The sequence below is a fragment of the Phyllostomus hastatus genome, unplaced genomic scaffold, assembly GCF_019186645.2.
Source record: "Phyllostomus hastatus isolate PE091 unplaced genomic scaffold, TTU_PhHast_1.1 phas_scaffold_78, whole genome shotgun sequence".
NCBI lineage: Eukaryota > Metazoa > Chordata > Mammalia > Chiroptera > Phyllostomidae > Phyllostomus > Phyllostomus hastatus.
Window position 1 is genome coordinate 103,816,149 of NW_025334041.1, and position 27,561 is coordinate 103,843,709.

At 38.3% G+C, this 27,561-nt stretch overlaps 1 protein-coding gene across 1 annotated transcript in view; it reads right to left on the minus strand.

Moving 5' to 3' along the window:
• Positions 1 to 2,013: 2,013 nt before the first annotated feature.
• The window catches only part of PPP1R21 (protein phosphatase 1 regulatory subunit 21), a 58,630-nt gene continuing 33,082 nt past the window's right edge, over positions 2,014 to 27,561 (minus strand). Inside the window, exons 14-22 of the mRNA XM_045827664.1 lie at positions 22,352 to 22,479; positions 19,227 to 19,379; positions 16,472 to 16,564; positions 13,651 to 13,893; positions 10,672 to 10,704; positions 9,374 to 9,490; positions 6,794 to 6,892; positions 4,886 to 5,014; positions 2,014 to 2,766 (exon numbers count right to left, since the gene is read on the minus strand). Of these exons, the coding sequence (XP_045683620.1) occupies positions 2,737 to 2,766; positions 4,886 to 5,014; positions 6,794 to 6,892; positions 9,374 to 9,490; positions 10,672 to 10,704; positions 13,651 to 13,893; positions 16,472 to 16,564; positions 19,227 to 19,379; positions 22,352 to 22,479 (1,025 nt within the window). The 3' untranslated portion in view covers positions 2,014 to 2,736. The remainder of the gene's footprint in view (positions 2,767 to 4,885; positions 5,015 to 6,793; positions 6,893 to 9,373; positions 9,491 to 10,671; positions 10,705 to 13,650; positions 13,894 to 16,471; positions 16,565 to 19,226; positions 19,380 to 22,351; positions 22,480 to 27,561) is intronic.

A 27,561-nucleotide genomic window follows, 5' to 3' on the forward strand; every position in this document is an offset into this window, starting at 1 on the left:
ATGGGGACCCAGCCTGCAACCCAGGCATATTGCCCTGACTGGGAATCAAACCTGCGACCCTTTGGTTCACAGGCCGGTGCTCAATCCACTGAGCCACACCAGCCAGGACTGAGAGCTTTCATAAAGGTAGAAGGAAATATACTGGACGCATGGAGAAAAATAAAGAGAAAGGGAGAGAAGGTCGGCTGTACGTGTCTTACATGCACACAACACTGCCAGACAATGCCCAGCAGGCAATGAGGAACCGTGTGAAGGCCTTCCATCAGGTTCTACAGAGATTAAGCTTTAGAAAGATGCTCTGGTAAAAGGGATGGGAGGCCTGGAGTACGAGAAAGAACAGTCCAAATATTAGGTAGCCAGGGCTCGATTTAAGGTATCAAGTGAGCAGCAGTTAGAATCGAGAGGTACTTCCAAGGCAGGAGGACTCAGTAAGACCAGTAAGATGTGCAGAAGAATTAAAGGAGATGATTCCCAGGTATTCGGCTTAAGTTACAACTAGGTAGCTAGTTGTTTCTCCCTCACTCTTTTCTCTCAGTCAGGTTTGTTCAGACCGAAATCCTTGGCTGCATTTTTGACTCTTCTCTCTCACACACCACATCCCATCCAACTGACATTCATTCAACATTCACTGAATGCCAGGCTATGTTCTAGGGACAAGGAATGCAGCAGTAAAAAACCAACCAAAACTCCTGCCTTCATGGAGCTGTATCTTCTAGAGGTTGAAACAGGCAGTAAATATGGTAAATAGGCAAAACATACTGTCCATTAGATTATGATAAGACTTAAGCAGTAAAATAAAGCAGATGACAATAGAAATATAGAAGGAAGGAGCTATAATTTTACATAAATCTGTCAGTAAATCCTGTCAACCATTTTTTCAAAAGAAATCCAAACAGATTCCACATAACTTCCACTGCCACCAGCACGGTCCAGGCCACCATCTTCTCTCAATAGCCTCCTGTTCCTGTGACAGCCTCCTAACGGGACCCTGCTTCCACCACTGCTCCCCGACAATCCATCACAGCAGCTGACAATTCCATTAAAAAGTAAGTCAGATGACATTCCTTCTTTGTCCCAAACCCTCCAGAGGAGGGCTAGGAATAGACTAAAAATGCCAAAAGGGTTGTCAGGAAGCACTGAAGGCCTGGCAGGGCTGGAAACCCTAAGTTTATGACGGGGCCAATCAGCGAGGTTATTTGATGTTTCCCTTACAGTGCTGGGGGCGTAGGCACAGCTGCAGTGAAAACAGCTGGTTCAGTTGATAGAGAGCTGGAAATGGGCAAGTCACAGAACACAAAAAGGGCAAAGGGGCTAAGGACTTGCAAAGCTAAGAAGAATGGGGCTGAGCTGACTCACCCAAGATCCCCAAAGCAGGATCCAAACACTTCATTACTGTGAAGACCGGGCATAACAACCAGCCTCTCTGTGACAGGCAATGGAGGACCTGGGGCCGAGGCCAAGGGGTTGGCTTATGTGCGGAGCACAGAGAGAAGCCGATGGTGAGCTCTCGGGCCAACCATAATAAAGCATTTTGGAGGGTGATTAGCAACCGCCTAGAGAAGAGGCTCAAGGGAGATGGAACTGCAGGCAGGGAGACTGGGAGGAAGGGAGGAAGCGGTTTCGGCAACATCTCAACTAATCTGGGGACTTGGGCCTGCCCGGGTCAAATGGGCCTGTGAAAGTAACTCAGAAGAAAGGAGCAATCACTATCTTTAGAGAGGGAGAATGGGGGTCCTGAGAGAGACTCCTCTGAAGTGCACATTGAAATGACACAATGTTTATAAAATAAACCAAGAGGAGCCCCAAAGGCCTCATGGTCCTAGCCTAAAGTATGATTACAAGTACCTCTCAAGGCAAAACTCAAAGCCTTACTAAAGGATTAACCATACAATTATTCCAATTTGGGGGATTGAAAAGATTATATCTAAGTCAATTGGGATTTGGTAAATTTTGTAAAGCCTATTCTAATAGGTTTCAGTTTCCTTTATCAAATTTTCATAGAGAGACTGAAGGTTTGATATAAATATGAATTTATTGACATCAATTTCCTTAAGCTATTATTCCAACACAGAGAGGGTCCTGAAGAGCTGAAGACAATGATAAACCCACAAGATCTGAAGTTTGCAAGGCCCACTCCCTCCCAGAAAGAGAGAGAGACAGAGAGGGAGGAGGGAGGAGGAGACAGAGAGAGAAAGCACGGAGGAGAGAGGGAGAAGATGAGAGGGAGAGGGGGTTAGAGAGAGAGAGAGAAGGGAAAAAATCTTCAAAAAGAATCTGGAAATTGCTTTCAATTACAGCAAGAAGTAATGAGTTTGACAATGTAAGCATTTTATCCAGAAACATATCTATTCCATAGATACCAAATCAATTACCATATAATTGAGTTTGAAAATATACAAAATATTCTTGTTCTTACATACTGAAATTAAAACCTAATTTTAAAAAGTGCACGGTAAAAACAGCGTAAGGAAACCTACAATATCCATGGTATGTGTATAGTTTTCCATTTTACTGTCAACACCAAATTCTGTATTTGCCTTACTGGTTACAAATATATTTTGAATGTTTCAAGGTCATTTACAACACTGACTAGTTTACTAGGTCCAACAACACTGCAGCTTCTGAAGGCGGCCAGCACTGGTCGTGGAGTCTGGGCCCTGCAGCTCCCTGCAGCAGCAGCAGCTCCCTGCAGCAGTAGCAGCTCTGGAAAGAAGTCACCAACCAGCTATGTGTAAACTATCGACTCTTGTTCTTTTTAGAATTTCCCTGTGCAAAGAAAAATATCAACAGTAAGAACACGAACTTAAAGAAAAACATTTCACATAGTTTATAGACCAGGCTGTCTGGAAGCCATATTCCACTTTGGACTTTAATTTCCAAGGGAAGATAAGCTGATAATTTTGCATTGCTTTCATTCCGTAATCACAGAGCAGTTTGTTACTTTTAACTCTCCCCATCTCTAAGTTCATGGGCCCTTACACCCCTGGGGGCTAAGGGCAGGCAATAAAGAAAGACATTTTAGCCTAAACATGTTTCTTTGCTATTTAAATAAGTACCTTTGAAAGGTGTTAATAGATAATAATTTTGCATATGTGCCAACTGACACCCAAATGGCAATGGTTATCATCAGAACGGAGCTCTGACACTGGTTGGAAACAAGCTGGAGAGCAAGATGTCTTAACTTATTCCCAATTCCCTCACATATGGACATTTGGACTTTCCAGTTTTGCATAACTTTTCCTCTTTCTGGAGAAGTTCACTTTTTAGAAAAATATTCTAACTAGATTCCTATACTTAACTATTAGATACAAATACATTCTTTTCATGTAAGTGGGAAAAGCTTGCAAAATACAAACATTAAGAGCAAGATAATAGCAAGCAAATGGTTTCAGGATGTTTACTTGGTATCCAGTGGAGATAATGTCAATTCAGCCATAAGATAATGCTTTGGCAATCTGAATTATTAATGGATAGGGAGGAGGAGAAAGCAATAGCGATTATAGCATAATCAAAGAAAGGTTAACAATATAGAGTACAAAGTGAAGAAGGATCTCTAACTCAGGACTTTATCAATGACAGGTATTTTAAGGATTAGATTAAAAAGTTCTTCAAGGGTCTGAAAATTCTCTAACTTCTAAAGTAGCTATAATGAGCTCTACTGTACTCAACCCTTTTCCCCTTTTCCACTCAGAACCAAATACATTCTGCAGGTCTGCAGTCTGAAGTTTTCCTGCTACTTTCTTTCATATGTTAGGTGCTAAAATAGGCTTTCTCATGCTGCTCGGACTAATGTATGTTCTTTCTACATCAGCTTTTGCCCTGCTAGAATATCAAGAGGCCAAAAGGGTTAAAGGAGGCATTCTTTAAGAGAACCAACCCCCACCCCCTACCTCCAAGCTCAAGTTTCCTGAAGCACAAGTAACTGGAGAACCATAATCAAAACCACATTGGCTGGTTACAATCATCACAAGATGTCCCAGAAAAGCATCACAGACACTCTCGAAGTAGCCAGAGGCCAATCAATATCATGAAACTACCCTGAGAAACAAAACTATATAATGCAGATTCCAATACATTAACATGATATACTTTCCAAGGAGATGCCAATTAAACAGAATGTTGCCCTGCACCACCATTGGCAGATGATAAATAAACCTATGGTTTGTTTATCTCTGCTTCCTTCCCAGTGCCAGCACACAGCAGGAATTCAGTAGCAGCCTGCTAAATCAATAAGGGGCAGCAGTGGATTTCAAACAGCACAGGATGGAGACAGTAAATCCAACCTGGTGGTGGTACAGTATTGTCTGAGTTATCAAAATGTGCTAGGCATCTGAAACGATGCATGGAACCAAGTCCCGGGCCTCCTGAAGCCTCCTTTTCATGACACGTGGAGATGCATTTCAACATAAAAATAATCCCAGTATCTACTGACCCCAGCCTGGAGGCTTCATGTGAAATGAAATCAAAGGAATATTTTTGGAATTAAAAGGACAAGACATTCTTAGGTTATATGGATATATCTGAGAATACATTTGCTAAAGAGGGTTACTCTTCAACAGCACCATTTTAAATTCATATGAAAAACAGCCAAGTCCCATGATACGCCTCCTAAGAATCCCCCAAACTTACATAACATAGCAGAAATGCCAAAAAACAAAGGACACAGTATTAGGGCCTTAGAGGTCAGACCTCCTCCCAACTTATAACTCAGCCAAAGAAACTTAACTTTACTTTTGGATAATAGGACAAATTATATACATAAAATGATTTATAAATGCTTTAAACCTCTTAACCTTTCGAGCCTGACATGCACAACAATGAAATATCTTATATTAAATACATTAAATATTATATTGTACAGAGACTATGCCCCTCCTCTTTTTACCTTACTGGACATCTTTAGTGTGTCAATCTCCTCTCTCTGTTTAGACAATGTCTCATTCATGCTGCACAGGTGGTCACTCATCATACTTAATTGATCCTCATAACTTCTCTTGGTAGTTGTCAGTTCATCCTAAATGGCAAAGGAAAAGAGGGGAGAAAAGGGGGGTCAAAACCCCACTAGTCATACCACTCTAAAGCTTTTTAAATTCATTTTTTTAAAAATTGGAAAAGCCACTTATCCAAATGACCTATATGATCAATTAGCATGAAGGGTAAGTCAAAGGCTTAACAAAGAGAACAAAGTTAAAAGACACGAGGAAGAAGTTTTTCTGAGCCTTCAGAAAGTTCTGAATGTCTTTAGAAAAACATAAGCATTTCCTTCTAGGCCAGGTATAAAACTGTTACAAACAAACAAGAGCTACTTGATCTTTCCAAGCCTTTGGCGAGGTGGGGGAGTCCGCCTCCAGTACCACGCCACACCGGGATGGCCCGCAGACCTTCCAGGCAGGACCGTCCTTGGAAGAAACACCTTCCCTTCTTTCTCATCCCTAAACTCTGCTCAGCCCCTTCCATCAATCCTGTGCTCCCAGCTAATCTCACACACCAATCTGAAGCCAGGAGGAAGTGGGTGTTGCTGTGCTAATGTGTTTTTCTTTGCCCATGTCATGTTTATATTTAATGAGAGCTTTCTGGAAACAAGGCTTTAAAACAAGGCAGTGAGTAAGGAGAAATATTTTGCAGCCCTACCTTTCAGTTTAGGTCAGTTTATGAAACAGTAAAGAGAAGGAACAGAATGAAAGTAACAGGACAGGGAGTAACAGGGAGGAGGAAAAGAATGAACTGTGGGTAAACAGGTACTGCTTTAAAGAATGCTTTCGCATTGACATCGCTGTGGATCACACTACCATATTTGGAATGAAAACATTTTACAGAAGCTCAGTGCTACTGTAAATGAAGTAATTACTGGTATTTTAACCCATAATTGGCAACTTTGACATAAGCTGATAAATATTCTGTTGACTCAGAAAAGGTGACATTTTGTGATTAAAATATTTATATTTTTTGAGATAGTGTTGAAAATTTTGAGAAATACAAAGTAGGTGCATGAAGGGTATAAAGAGATACAACTATCTGCTTTAACTTCTGCGCACATTTCATAATTCATTTAAAGTGGATAATGACAGCTAGCATTCTGCTAAAAGTGTTGTTTGTATAACGAATTATCTTTTCATTTATAAAAATAAAAGTAATTTTACTTATAGAAAAAGAAATGCTAACTACAAAACTATTTAAAATTAAAATCAAGTCAGAGAAAAAAACAATATAACCACTTTTTGTCTTATATAAGTGAGATGTTACGTTAAAATGAGTTAGAGCTCTGGCTGGTGTGGCTCAGTGGATTGAGCTCTGCCCGAAAACCGAAGGGTCTCCAGTTTGATTCCCAGTCGGGGCACATGCCTGGGTTGCAGGCCAGGTCCCCAGTTGGGGGCATAAGAGAGGCAATCAATTGATGTTTCTCTCTCACATTCATGTCTCTCTCTTCCTCCCTCCCCCTGTCTTCCTTTCTCTCTAAAAATAAATAGATAAAAATCTTATAAATAAATAAATAAATAAAATGAGTCAGAAATAAAGTGGTTAGAAAGATGTGTATCTAGAGGTCAAATGCTACTACTTTATTTTATTTTCTCTAGACAAAATAGACTTAACTTTTTATTTTTTAGAAGTATATCTCATCTTAGTATATTTTACAGATATTGTATATTTTTACACACAGAAGGTTTACAGCAACCCTGCATCGAGCAAGTCTACCATCACAAGCCTCTACTTTAGAAAGCAAATGCTGACTTTGCTGTCCAAGAACTTTGAATGCAAAAAAATTTGAAAATGGCTTAGGTACTTATGAACTCACCTGAAGTCTGCTGATGCTCTGACTGGCAACTTTCATTTCTTCTGCCAGCGTCTCTTTGGACTTTTCAGCCAAGGCTAGTCTTTTAGAGAGTGCTCGGCACTGTTAAATCAGAGAGCATTCCATTACCACAGAGGGCATTTCCCAAAAGCATATTTACTTCAGGGAAGATTATCAGAAGACAGTCCCCCAAACCAAAGCCCTCCCTCCCTTCACAGTATCTGCAGAGTACCTGCAGGCCTCGTACCTGATGCTACAGTACACATCAGGAAAACGAGGTCCCACTCGGATTATTTTACTAAGCAAACAAAATGTCTACTAACCCAAGCTCATCAGTGTTTTTTTCCCTAGCTCTGGTCCAATGACCAATGATTACAAAAAACATAAAAAGTTTTTACATTTACCCAGGATTCATTTATACTCACACTGGACAAAAAGGAAGTGGTTATTTCAAACATTGCCAATGGCATCTGACTAGGCAATATGGATCTTAAGATACTTTTCTTGAGTTTTAAGTCCTTTATGAAAGACCACATTACAGGATCAATAAAAGCTTTATAGTCTACTCTATGTACATGGAATCAAAAAAGTGAGGGCAGGATTGTAAATATCCCAGCTGCTTTCTTTAGGGGTTTTACCAAACCTAGGCTGTCCAGAGATAGAAGAAAAAAGAAAAAAAATTCTATCTCTTATCTTTTTTTTTTAAGATTTTTAAAATTTATTTACTTCTAGAGAAGGAAGGGAGGGAGATAGAGAGAGAGAGAAAGATCAATGTGCGGTGGCTGGGGGTTATGGCCTGCAACCCAGGCATGTACCCTGGCTGGGAATCAAACCTGTGACACTTTGGTTCGCAGCCCGCGCTCAATCCACTGAGCTATGCCAGCCAAGGCAAGAAAAAATTCTTTCTCACACTCTTGTTTAAAGAGGGTGTGCTAGTGAAAGAATTACTAAACTTCCTGATGAGGCCCAGAGACAGATGAGGAGAATCTGATAAGACACATTCAAATGCTCTGTCAACATGAGATGCTCAGACTAATTATTCCAGTAAAGTCATACAGGGGGGTTACCACTTCCTGTTTATAGATGAGGGAAAAACTAGGACAATTTGATAATTCTTGTATCACATTTGTGCTGAAGACATTTACTAAGAGAAGCAATGAAACAGCCTCCAACATCCCCACTCATCTCAGGGAGGCTCAGCCAGCCAAATCAACCCCCCTCTATTAACCAAGCATCTATGTACTCAGCACTAAACCTGAAAAAGAAGGAGAGTGTTTTACAAGGCTCAGGTCCTCATGAAGATAACAATCAAGTCTGGAACACCAACTCAGAAGGCAGTTAGGGATCCAAATAAGGACAAGATTTTGTACTGCACCACGTGTCTCAGATGCTAAGTACTTCAGCAGGTTTGTTGTAAGTCATCCAGTCTGCAGTCCTCCCTGTTTTCTAGGGCCCTTCAAGCTGTCAGTACTGACCACTCATCGAACAGGTATGTAATGGTTACTTATGAGCAACACGGAGCTAGGCACATCATTTACTTTAGCAGAAAAAAAGCAAAGCCCCTCTCCACTTCAGCAATTGGCCTCCTATTCTCCATCTCTGCAGTTACTGCACAAAATCACAAAGTAAGGTCCCAATAAAGGGTGCTGTCTTTTAAATAAAATTCTTTAACAATTAACAGCATTATAATTCTGTCTGACATCCCCAGCTGACCTTTTAATGTAAAGTTTCAAAGGAGAGACCTACAGAGATTCTTAGATGTTCTACCTTATTTGTTTCTTACTCTTTGATACTGTACTTTCTTCGTTCTCTTCCTTCTAATCAGTGGGATATAATTTTATTGATTACCTCGCACAGTGTTTTTCCAGTTCTCAAGAAAATGAATTATTTAGTGAGGAAAGAAGAAATTGTAACAAAAAGTAAGCTTTTTAATCTTTTAATGGTTGAAAAAGGTGGTTCTTTAAAAGATCGCATTTATTTTCAAAGAGAGGGAAAGGGAGGAAGAGAGGGAGAGAACCATTAATGTGCAAGAGAAATATTGATCAGTTGCCTCTCACACATGCCCCATCGGGGAGCCAGCCTGTAACCCACACATGTGCCCTGACAGGGAATCGAACCCACAACCCTTCAGTTCACAGGCCAGCGCTCAGTCCACTGGGCCACACCAGCCAGGAAAGAAAGGTTATATTTTTATCACTTACAGTAACTCATTTCAATAAAATGTCATTTAGAAACTGAAAAATATTTTTTAAAAAGAAAAACGGTATATTTTGTTTTCTAATTTCCCTATATGAAAATTCTTTGGCCTATGAATGTTACCTGCGTATAGCTCCCTAGAAGTAATCTATAGTAATAGCACTCTAAAACATACATGACCATAAGGAAAGCTACCTGTAAGTCCCAACTATTTTTCATCAGCTTAGAAATGACAAAGCAGTGCTGTATGTACTGAAATGAAAATTTGGGGTTGGTGTACACACACTGACTTCTCTCCTCTGGCGAACAGCAGGAGACCAGGACGGTGACCCGGTTCCTGAAGGGGTCAGGGAAAAAACCACCAAATCCAATCAACTCTCTACTCACCTCAGCATAAAAATGCACTGACTTACTGTCAGCCAGCTGCAGTTGAGACGTCAGTTCCACTATCCTTGCCATGTAGTGATTTTTAATTAAGTCTTCACGAGATTCCACATCTGGAAGCTAAATAGAACACACATAACTAAATAAATGAATGCCAGTGAGATGAAGCAGTTCTAGAAAAATAAAAAGGAACTCATGTTAGGGAAAAAAGACACAATGTTTTGTACACTTTCATTTGAAATTTGTTGGGGAGTCATTGTTTTCCTACCCCTCAAAGAAACTTCAGACAGGGCAGGAAAAGGACTACTCTGAATGTCTTGATATTCAACATCTGCCCATCTCAGAGTGAAGCTGTGGCTTCCAGAACAGAGCACAAGTGAGGTACTGGGAACCCTAGGGCCATGTCCCTCCATCAGCTTTCATTAGCCATAAACCTGACTTTCAAAATTTCCATCTGACTTCTGTGTCCTTCTCTAACTGGAAAAGGGGAAGAAAAAGGGAGCATGTACTGGAACCCCTAAAATCTGAGCATTCTTTTTTCTTTAACATTATCTTAACACAGCTTTAATGCTCTTAAAGATACTGATCAATTAAACTACTGCTTTAATAAAGTTATGACCCTTGTCTCAGACTAGTAGTTACTTCTAGTTACTCTAGCAATGATGCACTATTGAATTTAGTTAAAAAATATAAGCAGAAGTTCAAGATTACCTAAAGTATATAACCAATAAGGAAATCAATGAATTTATCAACCATGTTGAACTATATTTACCAGCTCACTGTACTGAGTGGTAATTTAAATGACTTCAATGTCCTTTTAATGGTTATTTATAAAGTTACATCTCATAATATTTCAGAACAAATTTGTAACCCTACGTGACAAGCCAAATCTGGCCTGGGTTCACTCACTCAAGGGCTGGAGACAACCAGCAAGCACACTGTTCATCAGCCCCTGAAAAGCCCTGCGTTCCCAGCCTGCCCACGGGGCGGGCTGACGGCGCTCAGCCTCACCCAGCATGCCAGCGAGCTGATGGCCGGCTCAAGCCGCACCTTGTCAAACTGCCAACTCAAGTCATTCAACAAGGCATTTACAAAACAGGCTATAATTTGTTGGGACAGTTAAAAAAGAACCAGAGAGAAAAGCAATATGGACCCCCTGATAGAGGGAGAAAACACTGGCTCCATATTTGCTAGAATGGTCAGAAAACACAATTAGACAAAGCTGGCATTTGTAAGGCTTTGTCAACAAACACACAGCCAGATATTTACTAACAAATGATATGATGCCAAGTACATATTACCTCACTGTCAGATGTCCTGGTTAAAACCCCAATCTGGAACATAAGGAAAAAAAATTCTTTAGAATAGACTGTTTACATTTCAAACACAATAGTCTAAGCACATAATATTTTCTCTTCTCGGTTCACACATTTAAAGAGCACTGGGGCTGGAATGCCAGATCACCCTGGGACTGTGTTAAAACACAACTGTAGTAAACTGCAAGGACGCAGTACCTGCGGAGAGGTACCCGCATTTGCTATTTCTCCCATGAGGCAGTAATGAGTTACGATCACCACTATTTCCTCTATCAAAATGCTGTTAGTCATTTTCATCACTGAAACCAACAAATTGTGAAGAGAGAGGAATAGCTTTTGACTCCCCTTGTTGTTTCTGTGCCTATTTCCAAAGCAGCAGTGAAGATGATGACCATTGTAACAGAACATTCCAAATAGGGAAAAAAAAATCCACTGGCTGAAAATTCAAAAGGAGACAAATACATTTTTGATGCAATGTTATTATGACATCAATAAATAATCATTTCAGATTTGAATCAATGAAAATGTAATTTTAGGCACATTAAAGTGCTGCCAGGTTTTAAAGCTTGGTTCTGTGGCTCGAGATGCGGAAAACAATGTTATGATCACTCAGGTCATGGTTCGTGTGCTTGGGTACAGTAACTTAAAAAGGCTATTGGAATATTAGTTTCAATGTATTCTGTTCGTCAGATGACACCCAATAAAGTTTTCACAGGTTCTAAATAATATGCTCAAGAGTAGCACTCTGAACAGTGAGCAGATCAACTGAACGTGTACTAAAGAATGTTATGCCCACCTAGCTATGAACAGTCTTTTATACGACTTCTTTTTTTTAAAAAAAGAAGAGCCATAATTTTCTACTCACTGAAGCAGGAGTAGCAATTAGTCTTTCCCTTTCCATTAAAAACTGTTTACAGTGACCAGTTGTTTAATTTTATATATTCAAATATGACTACGTTGGTATCCATTCTGCCTCCCGACTCTCACTCCCTCATTCCCCACTTAGGACTTGAGAATGTGAGACAGCACAGAGCTCCTCCGTACAGATGTCTATCCAAGCTCTTGTTCCACTGAGAGCAACTAAGGGAAAGGAACAGAATCAATCGCATGAAAAATGAAAGGTGGCCAACCATATCTTGGGTCTCTAATCCTGACCATCAAAGACCATGCCCAAAACTGGGGCTCATGGAAAATGTGGTAAGTGAGGTAATCTCAACTGTACCTTAAATGAGAGGGAATAAAAAGAAAGACTGAAAAGCAGAAAACACCATCTCGTTTTATCTGTTATCTCCAGGTCACTTTTGGCAGGAATCTGTGACAGGCAGAGGGCAAGCAAGGTCTGTGGTGAGCGCCTTCTCCCTCAAGCACTCTTCTCCTGCCTTGGACTCCGCTCACTCACTTGTGCAGCACACTCAGGTTACCTCCCTGTGATGTGCTCCCTTAGCCTCCAGAGACCTCTCTGTGACCCCACAGCACTCTGTGCGGGGCTCACTGTGGGATTCTTCTGTGAGCATGGCACCCATTCAGGTCCAAACACTGAGAAGTTTCATTATGTCTTTCGCCTTTCTAAAACTTTTCTTTTTCTCTCCCTTATATTTTATAATAAAAAATTTCAAATATACATAAAGTTGGGGAAGAAAGTATAAAAAACATCTTTATAGCCACCACCTATACTCAATGAACATTTTACACTTGCTTTATTTATCTGTATGTATATATTTATTCTGAACAATCTGAAAGTAAACTATAGACATTACGATACCTAACCCTAACAACAGTGGTACCTCGGTACTTGTTAATCCATTCCGAACTCATTGCAAGTACCAAGCAAGCATTTCTTCTTGAGGGGCGTCGTCATGACTCATACAAGTTCTAGCACGTGTCCTGAGTCCTGAGCTAGCACTGAGTGCCAAAACATTTTTTTCTCGCCAAAATGCGACAAGTGCGGGGTTTGACGAGTTCTGAGGCCAACAAGTACTGAGGTATGACTGTACTTTGGCATTTAGCTCCCCAAAATTAATTTATTCTCCTAAATAATCATAATACCATGATCAGACCTAGGAAAATTAACAATAATTTGAGTTTCTGATATTGTTAAGGTGCAATGAGGTCAGTATACATTCTGAAAATAAGCTGGGTTGCATATTTTACTATTAGGTACGCTCTGATGCAGGTGCAAGGTAAATGTGAGAAGGACCAGACTTGTTCTTCAACAACATTGAGGAGCTATGGGATAAAGTCACACACCTCAGGACAAGGACTTCAAGAACCATGGCTCGTCTCAAGTTCCTTAAGAAATGCTTGTAAAAATGCCCTTAATGAGACCTTTCTGATTATGAAGGGGTTTTTTCCCCTTCCTGATTTCTCTCCTACTAAATTTTCTAATGTGTTTTTACATTAGGCAGAATAGTATAATCAGAAAACTTCTCTCAAAGTAACTTTGAATTCTATACCTCCAAAAGAGATTTTTCTTCACTTTCTAAATCACTGAAATTAAATATAAAGTTGCAAGACAACCTGCCAGTCTACTGCCTTATGAAATAAAATTAATGTGATGGATCTTTGTATTAAATGTATGCCATAAAGCTTTACAGTGTCTAGAAATATACCACATAATTGGTTAAAATTGTATTTGTGGTAATTTCTATAAAGAACTAGGCATTTAGCCTTTGGTCAGAAATATAATTCCATTTTATAAATATTTCTATGGAAAAACAGAATCATCTTAAATTTGACTTCTTATATCTTATCCAGGAACACAGCCCTCACCATGGGAAAGTCTCAGGTAAAATCAAAGGGAATTTAATGAAGATGCTTTCTGAAGGAGGCATCTGCTTACTAACTTGCTTTTTCTGAAGCACACAGATTATTCCTATTATAAACTGACATGTTTATATGGTTAGTTAACCTAACTAACATTAGGTTAGATCCTTGCCATTAACAGGAAAAAAAGACGGCACTCACCAGACTGGTGCTGTGAACTGGCTCCAGGACGGCCTTAGCTGAGGCTTCTTCCTGGCCCGAAGCATTCACCACAGAGGCGTTTTCCTGGGCCGGCCCAACTGCCTGCCCAGGGCTCGTACTCTTCAGCTTATCTGCAATTCGCTGGTTCTCTTTCTCCAGCTTGATTTTGGCTAATTGTGCTTCCAACATCCAGTGTTCTTTTTCCTGCTCCAGTTTAGAAATCTTCTCCAAACTCTGCTGAACCTTGAAAGCAACAGAGAGTTCTGCACCTTAGAGGATGATGAAGATAAAACTTAGTGGCCAAACTAATACTTTACAGAATGTAAAGCAAAACTACCTCACAGAGGCAAACCAAAAAGCTTGACCATGGAATAGGGAACAATTTATTCAACAGGATGCAAAAAAGGACATCCAAAAGTTAAGAAATTGAGCTATAGTAAAATAAAATCTCTATTCACCAAAAGGTATCATTAGGAGAATAAAAAGGAAGGCCAAAAAGTGGAGGAACAAACATGTATCTAATAGAGGACTAATATCCAGAACATATTAAAGCATTCTACAAGTCAATAAAAAGATAGACAACTCAAGAGAGAAACAGAAAAAAGAAAAAAAGACTTGAACAGACACTTGAACAAGATTATAACCATAAAAAAGAAGGTGCTTGATATCGCCTTTTATCAAGGAAAAGCAATTCAACATCACCAAAATAACTAATTTTTTTTAAAGGTGAAGGGATTAAGAAGTACAAATTGACAGTTACAGAATAACCACAGAGATTTAAATGACAGCATAAGGAATATAGTCAATAATATTGTAGTAACTATGCATGGGGCCAGGTGGGTACTTGAGATATCAGGGGACCACTTTATAAAGTATATGATTGTCTAACCACTATGCTATACATTTAAACTAATACAGAATACTAAATATAAACTGTAATTGAAAAAAAAAAGAAAATACAGAGATGGGCATGTTTGTGGAGTGAGTAACTATAATAATCACAGTATAGTGCTGAGAGGAGTGGAATTTGGGACAAACACTAAAAAACTGTTTGGCAGGATCTTTTAAAACTGGACATATGATATCCTATGACCCAGTAATTTCCCTTCTGGGTACATAACCAATGGAAATGCATGCATGTTTACTAAAAGACACGTATGATAGCCAAACATTTAAAACAGCCCAAATACTCATAAGCAGTAAGAATAATTAATGTATATTCACATAATAAAATAGTCAACAGCAATGAAAATGAACAGATTACAACTATATATAACACAGGTGAAGATTACAAATATAATGTTGAGTGAAAGAAGCCAGACCTGAAAGAGTATTCACTACATAAGCTCATTTATAAAAAGTTCGGTATCAGGCAACAAGCCTCACCTATGGTGTCAGAATGCAGGATAATGGTTTTCTCTGGGGGAGGGGACCATAGCAACTGGAAAGGGGCAAGAGGAAGGCTTCTGGGGTCCTAGTAACTGGCTACATTAATTCATTGGGGTATCATATATTATTGATTTGTATACTTTTCTTTATGTACATTACACTTCAATTAAAAGTTTAAAAAGCTAATTCTCAGGACAAATAAAAGCCTGAGAAATACATAAAATAAAATCTTATAGTGAATTCCAAATGCTTTACCAACTACCACGTTGAACAGTCACCGAGCACCAGACACTATTCCTGGCACTTTCCTCCCGTTACCCCACGGAGGCCTCCTAACAATCCCGCCATTCGCATTTCTCAAAGAGAACTAAAGCTCCCAGCAGCTAAGCCACCTGCTAAGCTAACAAATGGCAGAGCCAGGATTTGGGACCCCATCTGTCTAGCTCACAAGTCTGAGTCTTTTCACTATATCACACTGCCTCCCACTGGCTCAATTAATCCTTACCAGACCTTGAAAGGAAGACATTATCCTCACTTTAGAGAGGCAGGAAGTGAGACCCAGAGTATTTATCAGACAAGCCTGCAGCTGGTCAATGGCAGGGTGGGAAAAGCAATAGCTTTGAAGCCAGACAGTTCTGCCACTTACTAGCTACTTTGGGTAAAAGGTGCTTCATTTCTTTGAGCCTTACTTTCTTCACATAAAATAAGAATATTCAAAATCATTTTTTTAGATATTCCACATTTTATTGTTTGTCTCAGGAATTCTGTTTTTCAGAAATTATTCTGTGGATGAAATTTTTAGTTCCAACATCAGAGCATACTAATATTGAAAAGATAAGTGACTGTGTGTGTGTGTGTGTCCAGTGAAAATAAGGTCAGCATAGACAAAATATTGTCTCAGATTAATGTATTTGTGTTGTCTTTAAAATAAACATTTCCAACACTGAAAGCAAGCCAGTGTTAAAGTGAATACATCTCTGACAACAGCTAAACTGGTATCCATTTGTACCAACTTATATAAACATAGTACCTCCTACCTACTGCCTCAAATTGAAACAACCAATTGAATATTAAAATTTTTTATTCCTGTTCATAAAATAATTGAGTCTCTAGCCCGTTCCCCCTGGCCTTGTTATTCCAGACATTGAAATCTAGTGCCCAAAGAAAGAATTAATCATCAAGGCCAAAGTGTGTTGATATTACTTCACTGGCAATTATAACACCAAATGAATCAAGAGGACTTTAAATTTAGAGTACAAAGAAATGCTTTTCAAAATGAATTATGCTTATGGTGCTTTTCAGCATGTGTTAAACAATTAACTTTACATGTTTATTTATATAGCCTTTAAATCACCCTATGAAGGTTAAAAACCTTTTCCAAGGGGTTCGACATTTATGCTCTTTAGCAAGTGTGATTTTCCAGGTGCCATACCTGTTGTGCAAGGCCCTCTCGGCTTTCAGTGGAGCTGAGAAGGACGCGGCGGTTCGCCAGTGCTTCCTCGTAAGGCACAGACTCCGGAAGGGGCTACGGGAAAAGCATCATAAAAATTAAAGAAAAAGATCATAGCATCTTCCTGATTCTACATATACAAATTAGAATGCTAAATGGGACTTGATAATAAATTCAGAGGTATGCCAAAATAGACTATTTCCTTTAATACACTTGAAAAGAAACTTCTTTTCAAAAAAAAAAGAAAAATAATGAAGAAGAACTTGTCATCCAAGTTACAAGCTACACTAATTAAAACCATATTGACCTGCACCAAAACACAGAGATAAAGGAACAGGATAGAAACTCTAGAAACAGACAAAAGCACATACAAAAATGTATTATGTGACAAATGTTGCATTTTCACTCAAAGGAGAAACGTAGCCTTTCTCCAAGATAAATGGAACAAGAACAACCAGCTAATAACTTAGGAAAATAAATATTTATATCCCTATTTTTATACCTTTTATCAGAATAAGTAATTTGAAGATAGATTAAAAATCTCAAGCCAAAAATTTAGACCACAAAAATACTGGAAAAAAATATGTGACCATGTCTACAATTTTAGGAAGTGCCTCAACTTTCTAAGATCTCCCTCAGAATCACCACCGTTAAGAAAAACACTGGTCTGATGATATGAAAATTAAAAATTCTATTTTGGAAAACTACTACAGCAAATTGAGGGGAAAGTGCAATATAAATAAGACGTTTAGTTAGATCCTTAATATAGAAAGTGCTTTCAATGCTATTAAAAACATTTATTTAAAATTAGATAAACGCAAGCCCTGGCTGGCGTAGCTCAGTGGATTGAGCACAGGCTGCGAACCAAAGTGTCGCAGGTTCGATTCCCAGTCAGGGTACATGCCTGGGTTGCAGGCCATGAACCCCAGCAATCACACATTGATGGTTCTCTCTCTCTCTCTCTCTTTCTCTCTCTTTCTCCCTCCCTTCCCTCTCTAAAAATAAATAAATAAAATCTTTTTTAAAAATTTTAAAAAAATAGGTAAATACTTTGAACCGGCAGTTGACACAATACTCGTGATAACTTTAAGGATGTTCCACTTCAATAAGCAAAGAAATGCAAATTAAAATAATATAAGAAGCCTCTTGTCTGAGGTTGACAAATAGTAAATTTATGGGCTAAATTTACACTTCTACTGATAGTAAACTGTAAATAAATAACCCTCCTAAAGTGTTTCAAAGTGTGAAAATATGTCAAAATATCAAATACTCATAAAACTTTGAGCCAGCAATTCCTTTTTAAGGAATTAATCTTAAAGATATCTTAAAACAATTAGACAAATACAGGGAGACAGGTAGCCTTATACATTGCTAGAAGTGTAAAACAGTATAGTCACTTGTAAGGGCAATTTGGCAGTAAATATTAAAATTTAAAATGTGCAAACCACATGATCCAGAACATTCCACCTCTTGGTATTCCATACACATGCCCAAGGAGGCATTTGTAAAACTATCCACTGCAGTATTATCACAACAGTAAAAAAATGGAATCAACCTAAATGACCACCAATAAGGGAATACCTAAATGAACCATGGATCACCCACATTATAGAATTCTATGCCTTATTTAAAAGGAATATAGTGGCCACCACGTGTAAAGATATAGACACATCTCTAAAACATTTTAAATGTAAAAAGGAAGTTGCACAATAAAGCATGCACTTATGTTCAAAAAAAGAAAATCCTATATATTGTATATTGTCTATAGGTTTATATAGATGCATATAAATACTCAAAAAGAGTCTGGACGGTTATATATGAAACTGATAACTATATAGTTACCTCTGGAGCAGAACTAGAATTAGAGATTGTAATTTACCTATAATGTCCTAATGTGATATAAGAATGTATTTATGCATTATGTATAAGTAAAATTTAGAAAGAAATAGAGACGGAAAAGTAAAAACAAATGCACAAGTTGCATGTGCAAAAGTACCCCCTGTAATATTGCACGTAACAGTGGAAAATAAGAAACCACCTAAAAATCCACTAGAAGTAGATTAGTTAATTAAATTATCACACATTTATATAATGAAATACTATAAAGGCTATACTATAAAAAAGAATAATTTATATTTCCAGATACACATCTTTTGATATATAAAGATATCCGCACTGTTTTATGAGGAAAAAAAGATTCTAAAACAGTATCTTTTTCCAAATATAATGCTTTCTACACAGCATGTGTGTCTGTGTGCATACATGCATTAAAGTTTTTTTGTATGTAGAGATACTCTAACAAAGTTAAGAATAGCTCACTTTGGGTGGTAGGATTTGGGGTGACCATAATTGTCTCCTTCATCTTCTGGTTTCTTTTGCAATGATTGTGTATTCTTACTATATTCATATAAAATTTATAAATGTATTCCAATTGTTTTTCTGCTTCCATATGTTAAAGATTTTCTGAAGTTTGACACTTGTTGGCTGCCTGGCTGCCTCGCCCTACACAGTTTACCAGGTGCCAGGGACAGGAGTCCAACATGAGTGATGCATCTATCACATGTCAGGTGAGGTTTGGGTCTCTATTACCTCCTCCTCCCCAAAGAACCCCAACACCCACCGACCACCTGTGCCTCAAAATTGGGTACAACCTAAATAATTGTAAAAAAACTCTTGCCATTTTCTGAATTATTCCTGGTTTGTCCTCTGATTTAAATGTTAACAGAAGCTCACAAACCTTTCTCAAAGCCTTCATATAGGCAGTGGCTTTTTTCTTGTACTGTAACATGCATTCGGCTGAAAGAGGGCTAATGAATCCACTTGCTGCCTTAGGCCCATAGCTCAGTGAGGCAATGAAGTAGTCCACATTGTTGCTGAAGAAAGATGCAACCTAAATGAAGTGTGACAAGAAAATAGATTTTGTTTTCCAATACTATATCTAATATAATGTATGTAATAGCTTTTAAAGCAAAGTTGAAGATGCTAGAATGGAAATGAAATTTCAGCACCTGCCCAAAAGCCAACATTTACTTGAGAATGCCTAGGCAATGATTTATAATAAAAGCAGTTAAAACCAGACAATACCAGTTTAAATATTGAGACTATACTTTTGACAGGTCTTAATTTAGACAATTTTTATTCTTCCTGAAAACCAAAACTTTCTGATTTGTTCAGAATATCCCTAGATGATGTTCACGACCTATTGACCTCATTAATTCTGCCATTACTCTCAAAATACACATATTTGGGTTATACAGTCCATTTGAACTTTAACTATAAATGTTTCAAATTCCAACATAAGACATGCCACAGGCATCTTGAATATGCAATCTCTATTTCAATTTAATTACGTAAGGCTCAATCTGTATGTCACAAATATATTGGGTTGGCCAAAAAGTCCATTACATTTTTTCTGTACAATGGCTCTAGTAGTGCTTAGTTGTCTTCAACTTCATTCAGAACAATTTTGTTAGACTGTACTGTGACAGCTGTCATATCAGCGTGCATTTTAAAAAATTATCAAAATTGGTGAATTTTTGTGCAGCCATATTAATATTGAAGATGGAAAAAGATATGCAACATTTTTGGCATATTATGCTTTATTATTTCAAGAAAGGTAAAAACGCAACTGAAAAACAAAAAAAGATTTGTGCAGTGTATGGAGAAGGTGCAGTGACTAATGGAATGTGTCAAAAGCAGTTTGCAAAGCTTCCTGGTTGGTACTATTGACATTTTAGCCAAATAAGTATTTGCTGTGGGAATGGATTATGCATTGGAGGATGTTTAGCAGCACCCTTGGCCTCTACCCACCAGAAGCCAATAGCAAGAGATAGCTGACACACTCAAAATATCCCAATCAATAAGGTTATGCATGAAAATGAAAAATGTAACAATGTAATGAACTTTTTGGCCAACCCAATAATAGAAAAGACTGAAAATTAAGTAGACCCTTGTCACTTTCTGATTTAACCTTTATTAAGTCTACATGAGCAGTCACAAAGCTCCTTAACTGTAACTGCAGAGCCATGATTTGTAAACTAAAGTGATATATGAAATGGTGGTATAAATAAAAATGTCTAAGAAAGTACTTAGCCAGGAAAGTAAAATCTTGAAGACCTTAAAGAGTATTTATTCTATTTTGAAAAGTAAAAAATGTGACATGGAACAGAATATCCTACATTGGCAAAAATTGCCTAAAAAGTAGTCAATTAATTGCTAGTGGTCTGAACATTTTATTTTTCATTAATACTTTACTTTGTCAAATGAAATTGTTAGGGAGTATTCAAGAAAATGAGGACCTAGACCTCTTGAGCTACATATTCCTCCTAAATGACATAGACAAGCACACACCCAGTGTTTGCATTTAGGTTGTGTTAGTATACAGTGAGGTTTATTTTCTTTCCTCTTTCTAATGTCTACCTTTCCCAAATGTTCTTTCATATGCATGTTACACTTTCCAAACGAGTTTCTTAAAATTACAAACAATAAAATTTATTTTAATCAAAACATATTAGCTAAGTATTAAGCTACCACACACTACCATTAGTTCAGACACTTATTTTAGTTAAAAACCATTTGAAAAATTCAGACTAAAGATCAAATACCTTTCCTTGAGATGACATTTCAAGGTTTCAGGCAAAACTAACCGAAAATAAACTATGAGTATACAGGTATTTAATATTCCAGAGTTCTCATTAAAAGTGGCAAATGCAGACTCTAGTAAAATGCAAACATTCTCTTTTTCTCAAATGTCTTAATTAAATCAAAGTTAGAATTATCCTCAGAAAGCTTCCAGCATGCTTGTAGATAAAATCATTGAAGTGGGAGCAGTGGGCATGGTCTTCTGGCTTCTACAGGATTCCTTAATTCTGCAGACACGGGTCTCCTGACAGAACCTGACAAAAACACGTTTTTAATCATGTCCCCAAACTATAACAAACTGACACAAAGGCCAGCCTCGCCTGAGTCTGGGAAAGATGACACTGAATATCTGACATAATCTGTGATCATTTCCGATTAATTTTAATCACTGGAAAAAACTGTTTCTATCGTAGTCAACCTGTCAAAAAATAATGGTATATAAACATGATAGAAATTAGCATTTCCTTGAGAAATTATGTTGAGTCTGTTGAAATAAAGGGGCTAAAATATAAAATAGTCCTGAATATTGTCCTTTCAGCTTTATACATATAGGTAATTCTCACAGAAATCTTAATCTCTAAAGGTGTTGATGATAGCCAAATAAACATACATTCTTAGAACGTGACTTCTGTTGAAACTAGACATCCAAGATAAAATGAGTTTTAAAGAAACTGCACTTTTGTCATTTTATAATAATAATTAAGTACTTAATGATCCAAATGACCATTATCCAATATTAAGAGTTCAATGAAAAGATGTATGTTGAAGGCACTTTAAAAGTACTTGTTAAGGTACAAAACCACAAAGGTAGTATTACCACAAATATTACCAAAACGCAAACAAAAAAACTTGGAGGGAATATAACAAAATGTTAACAGAAGATTTTTTTCTTTTTATGTATCCTAATTTCTAAATAGCAGACCTCTGATATACACAAGGGTGTATATTGAGACCATCTAGAATCTTCAAATCATCAAATAACCCATTAAAACATAAGAGTTGAGTGATTCCCTTACTCATCACAAATGCTTAGCAGCAACTACCATATTGTTTTAAATACTGGGCAGGGAGAAGAAAAAAGGAGACAACTTTACTTTACAAAAAGCCTGACATTCCGATATCCTTTTACAAGTCAATTTTCCTGTATCATTCAAGGAAGGGAAAAAAAGGAGCATATTTTAAAACTGAATTTAATGTCACTATAAACCAGAGAAAAATTACCTTTCCTGCTCCATTTGTTAATGCTACTACTGATGACACGATACAGTCATTCGTCGTTATGAGCTTCTGTGTTGCTATTGGAAGTTCATGCTCTATTGTAGCTTTTTGACTATAATGTTTGGAAATATCTGTAAAAGCAATTGAATAAAAACTCATTACTATCTATACACAACTGGCACATAGATAACCAGCCTGTTATCTTCTCAGGTCTATTCTTACAAATTTACTCAAAAAACATTCCTAATATCAGGACTGTGCTGAATATCAATTAGGTCACAATCCATATGGAAAGAACAGAAAGGAGTAAGGGCTGCTTAACACCGTCCTGGCATCTCTAGTACAGCCACCAGCTAGCAGTTCCTCATCTGAATGTTAGGCCTTAATCTAGTGTCGGGTAAGTAACCCTGACCAGTATTTACCGATTAAAAACCTTAATTTGATAACCCAGTAGGCACAAATGAGAATTTATCTTGCACTTATATAAGCAAACCATAAGGTTGAAATGGAGCAGCCAACAGAGGCAAAATGGCCCACAATCCTCACTAGCTCTTAGCTAGTTAGCTAGAAATAATGAGAGATGTCTACACAGCCAAACGAGGACTGGGTACTCATTTGATTCTAAATATTAGCTTTGCTGGGTAGAATAATCTTGGTTGTAGGTCCTTGCTTTTCATCACTTTGAATATTTCTTGCCAATTCCTTCTAGTCTGCTAAGTTTGTTTTGAGAAATCAGCTGACAGTCTTATGGGAACTCCCTGGTAGGTAACTAACTGCTTTTCTCTTGCTGCTTTTAAGATTCTCTCTTTATCTTTAACTGTTGGCATTCTAATTGTAATGTGTGTTGGTGTAGGCCTCTTTGCATCCATCTTGTTTGGGACTCTCCTTGCTTCCTAGATTTGTATGTCTATTTCCTTCACCAAATTAGGGAATTTTCTTTCATTATTTTTTCAAATAGGTTTCCAAATTCTTGCTCTTTTTTTTCTCCTTCCAACACCCCTATGATGTGAATGTTGGACCTCCTGAAGTTATCCCACAGGCTGTTTACACTATCCTCATTTTTTTGGATTCTTTTTTCTTCTTCTTGTTCTGATTGGTGTTTTTTTGCTTCCTTATGTTCCAAATTATTTACTTGATTCTGGTTTAGCCCACTCTGCTGTTAATTCCCTGTAAATTGTTCTTTATTTCATTAGTATATCCTTTTTTTCTATCTGGATCTTTTTTATGCTGTTGAGGTCCTCACTAAATTCCTTGAGCATCCTTATAACCATCCTTTAGAACTCTGCATCTGATAGATTGCTCATCACAGTTTCATTCAGTTCTTTTTCTGGAGTTTTGTTCTGATCTTTCATTTGGGTCATATTTCTTTGTCTCCTCATTTTGGCAACCTCCATGTTTGTTTCTATGTACTAGGTAGAGCTGCTATGATTCTATCTTGGTACCTTGGCCTAATGTTGTTTGTGTCCTGTAGGGTCCAGTAGCACAGCCTCCCCTATCATCCAAGCTGGGTACTCAAGGTGTGCCCACCATGTGGGCTGAGTATACCCTCCTCTTGTAGTTGAGATTTCATTGCTTTTGGCAGGTCAATGGAAGGGATTTACCCAGGCCAGTCAACTATAAGGACTGGCTATGACTACTGACCACCAACCTCTGCCCTCCGTGGAGGATCAGCTGTGTTGAGCCCACTCCACAGCACAGAACTTACTTCAGCAGGGCTCTGGTGCCCACTGAGTCCACCTCTGAGTGCGTTGCCTGTGGAGGCTGCTGGGTAGTGGTGCTCTGAAGTAGTGTGTAGCTGTCCACTGGGTGTGTAGGCTCTGGAGTTTCCCAGGAGGTACAGGCCAAGGTCAGTCACTGCCTGTGCTCTATCTGGGACCACTTGACATAAGCTATAAAATGATCTGCGATTCGCTGCTACTTGTGCTAGGTTTAGAGGTGCCCAAGCATGGCAAGACTGTGAACCAAGGCCAGCTGCTCCTAGTGCCAGGCCTGAAACCACTTAGCAAGAGGTATGGAGGCCCACTGAAGCCAGCTGCTGCTTGTTTGAGAGGATTTAGGAAGGTATGAAGCATGAGCCAAGACAACCCATTCATATGGAAAAGCCACTGTTAACAGCTTGAGTGGGCCCGTTAGTTGGGCAGAGCCTCAAAGAATCACTATGGCGAGGAGCAAACAGCACAAGCCAGGTTGACAGAGTCTCAGATATGGTGCCTACTGCTCTGCTGCTATGGAGGGGAGGGCTCAAAAAAGGAACAATGGCCTCTGCCAGCAGTTCTGTCTGGGAGAAAGCTGTCCCCCAGCTCTCGCCCTGATGCCAGACACTTCAGTTCCACCCTGTATGCCACTGGTGCCTTTCATGCCGCTTCCCCAGTGCTGGAGCTCAGAGTGAATCTGAGTAAGTCTGTGAGTGGGCCCCTTAAAAGGAACTGCTTGGGAATCCAGCAGTTTTTTCTACCAACTCAATCCCCACTGACTTTTACAGCCAGAAGTTATGGGGACTTAACTTCCTGGCACTGGAACCCTGGGCTGTGGGGCCTAGTGTGTAGATGGGACCCCTTACTCCCAAAATATCACTCCCAATTTTGATCTACCACACATGGGTGTGGGACCATCCCATTCCGCATCTCCATGTCTTCACCCGTACTACCTGGATGGATGTGCTTTCTTCTTTAGTTCTGTAGCCGTGGGAGTTCTACTCAGCTCAATTTCTGATGATTCTGAGTGATGGTTGTTCTATGGTTTAGTTGTAATTTTGATGTGGTTGTGTGAGGAGGTATGGTGTCTTTACCCAGGCTGCCATACTAGAGAATCTCCCTCATTTAATATAGTTTAAAATTTATAGAAAAGTTACAGCCAGTTTTTCCTATTGTTAACATTTTATGTGACTACAGTATAGTTGTCACAACAAAGGAACCAACTAATTGGTAATTATTATGTTCAACATGTTTTTAAAAATAAATAATTCTTTTCTATATGTTCATAAGATATCCAAGTGAATAACACTTCTACTAGAATGCCAAACAGCTTCTCTATATGGAACTTGCTAACCTTTAACACAGACATTTTCTTTCTATACACCACAGTAAGTTCCATTTAAAATTTTATAGGAAATATACAGTGCTATAATACAACCTGGCGGGTAGACACTCCTGGTTGATAGGTAGGTGACTGAGATACTTATGAAAGACATAAAATACCTATGTGGCTTCTACTGGATCAATGCTACTATAGTATGACAATAATTCTCCCAATCTAATTGTTTACTCTTTATTCAGTCCAAATATTTTCAATATTTAGGGTGTTCCTTGACATTATATTTTAACTCTGAAAGAACAAAGAAAACATGTGACCTAGTCCAGAGATTTATTTTTCTTTTGTTTCCTATGAGACTACCTACTTTAGATCTGAGACTAAAGATGAATTCTCACTCGGAATGGCCCTTGTTAAAAGGTTAATTCACTATTTTAAATCCACATAGGATACACTTTTTAATAAATCTCTATCTCTCTATTTATACCAAGACCAGCCAGCCAGCCTGCCTGCCTTCTTTCCTTCCAGCTTGAATCAAACAATTACTCAGAGCAAAGCAGGAAGGGAAGAGGACTGAAAAACAAGAGTTCTCTTAAACACGAAGCTTCTCTTAATGCCAGTTAATGCTCACCATGAGTTTTCATGAGAGATGTACAACAGTCTTCCAAGCGAGGCAAAGAGATTTGAACTGTAAACCTAACAACAGGACCCCATAATCCTGCCAATAATTCTTCATGTTTCCCAATATTTTCTCTTTATATTGTGTTCATTTTCAAGGACAGAAATAAATGGAGGCACAAAGGGGTCTTAGGGAGCCTCTGATCCTCCCATAATCTCTATCAGTTCATGCCAAACAGTAACATTCTTGGATTTGGACCACCTGGCATCTTCTCAGTTTTATGTAATATATGAACAAAAGCATATTTAGAAAACCTTGTAAATGAGATTAAAATAGAAATATAAATAAAATCAAGATTTTTTTTAATGGAAATAAAGCTTTAAGACCCCTCTCACTGGATAGCTACCTTCCACCATTCTAGTCCCCCATTTATGGGAATGCTGGAGGAAGTTACTAGCAGGAACAAATCATAATATCAGCTTAGGAAAATTTAGAAAACAAAACCAAAAAAACTTTAGCCACAGAGGCACCTATAGTTTCAGTGGCCTAATTCTGGGTTAAGTACCATTCTTGAATACAGGACTACAGCTAAATCTGAGCTCCCCAAACCAAAGCTGCACAAGAAAAAGGGACCAGTCCCTTAGGTTTTCTATACACCAGACTAGGTTCTGCAGGGTTGGGTTCACTACTGTCACCTGCCACCAAGACTGTCTATTTTCAAGCTCTGTTTCTTGCAACCAGGGCTAGCTCCAGAAGTAGAGTGACTTTTAAAGTTCCTTATAATTGAAGACAAGCCACAGGAAGGACCATTCTCCAAACTGAATGGTAAGGTGATACTGGACAACACAGCTGAAACTAGAACGATTCTCAGTGCCACAGCTTATATGCCAATCTATACAAGGGTTGCAAACACACCCATCTTATGCATGCTACCACAATTCTAAGCTTTTAAAAATTATTTTCTGTAAAACTAGCAACTGGTCACTAATTGTTAACTAAACACCACAATAAATGATCTAGGCGCCTGGGCTATTTCCAATAGTCCTTAATTGCGCCCTCCCTCTCCTCCTTTTCCTACCCCCAACAGTCTTCAAAATGAACAGAAAGAAGAAAAAACCCTACAAGTCACACAGAGTTACAGATTAAAAATGTTTAGGACTCTGAATAAGAAGCATAGGAAATACTTTTCAGCACACAAGCAAATGAAAACTGACCAAACCTTAAAAACAGAAATTCATTTCTTAAGGTTCTGCTGAACAAAATAGGACTTGATATGGGGACTTTACACATAAAAATGCACAGGTTGATGGAAAGTTAGTGCATTCTTTTGGGGAACTTTAAACCTTGGTTTCCTCAAAATTCCTTCATGCCTAGGCTCTCTAATAAGTTGCAATGTATTTTGCTAAATGCCTCCCAGAATAGCATGTCTGGTTTGATAAAATTCATACACCTGCCTTAAGTCAATGTAATGTATTTTTGGCTAAAGTACTGTGCACAAGGGTTTCTCTTCAGCACTTTGTTTACCTTCAGAAATGAAGCAGATGGGAAAAGCAGAAGGCAGTGA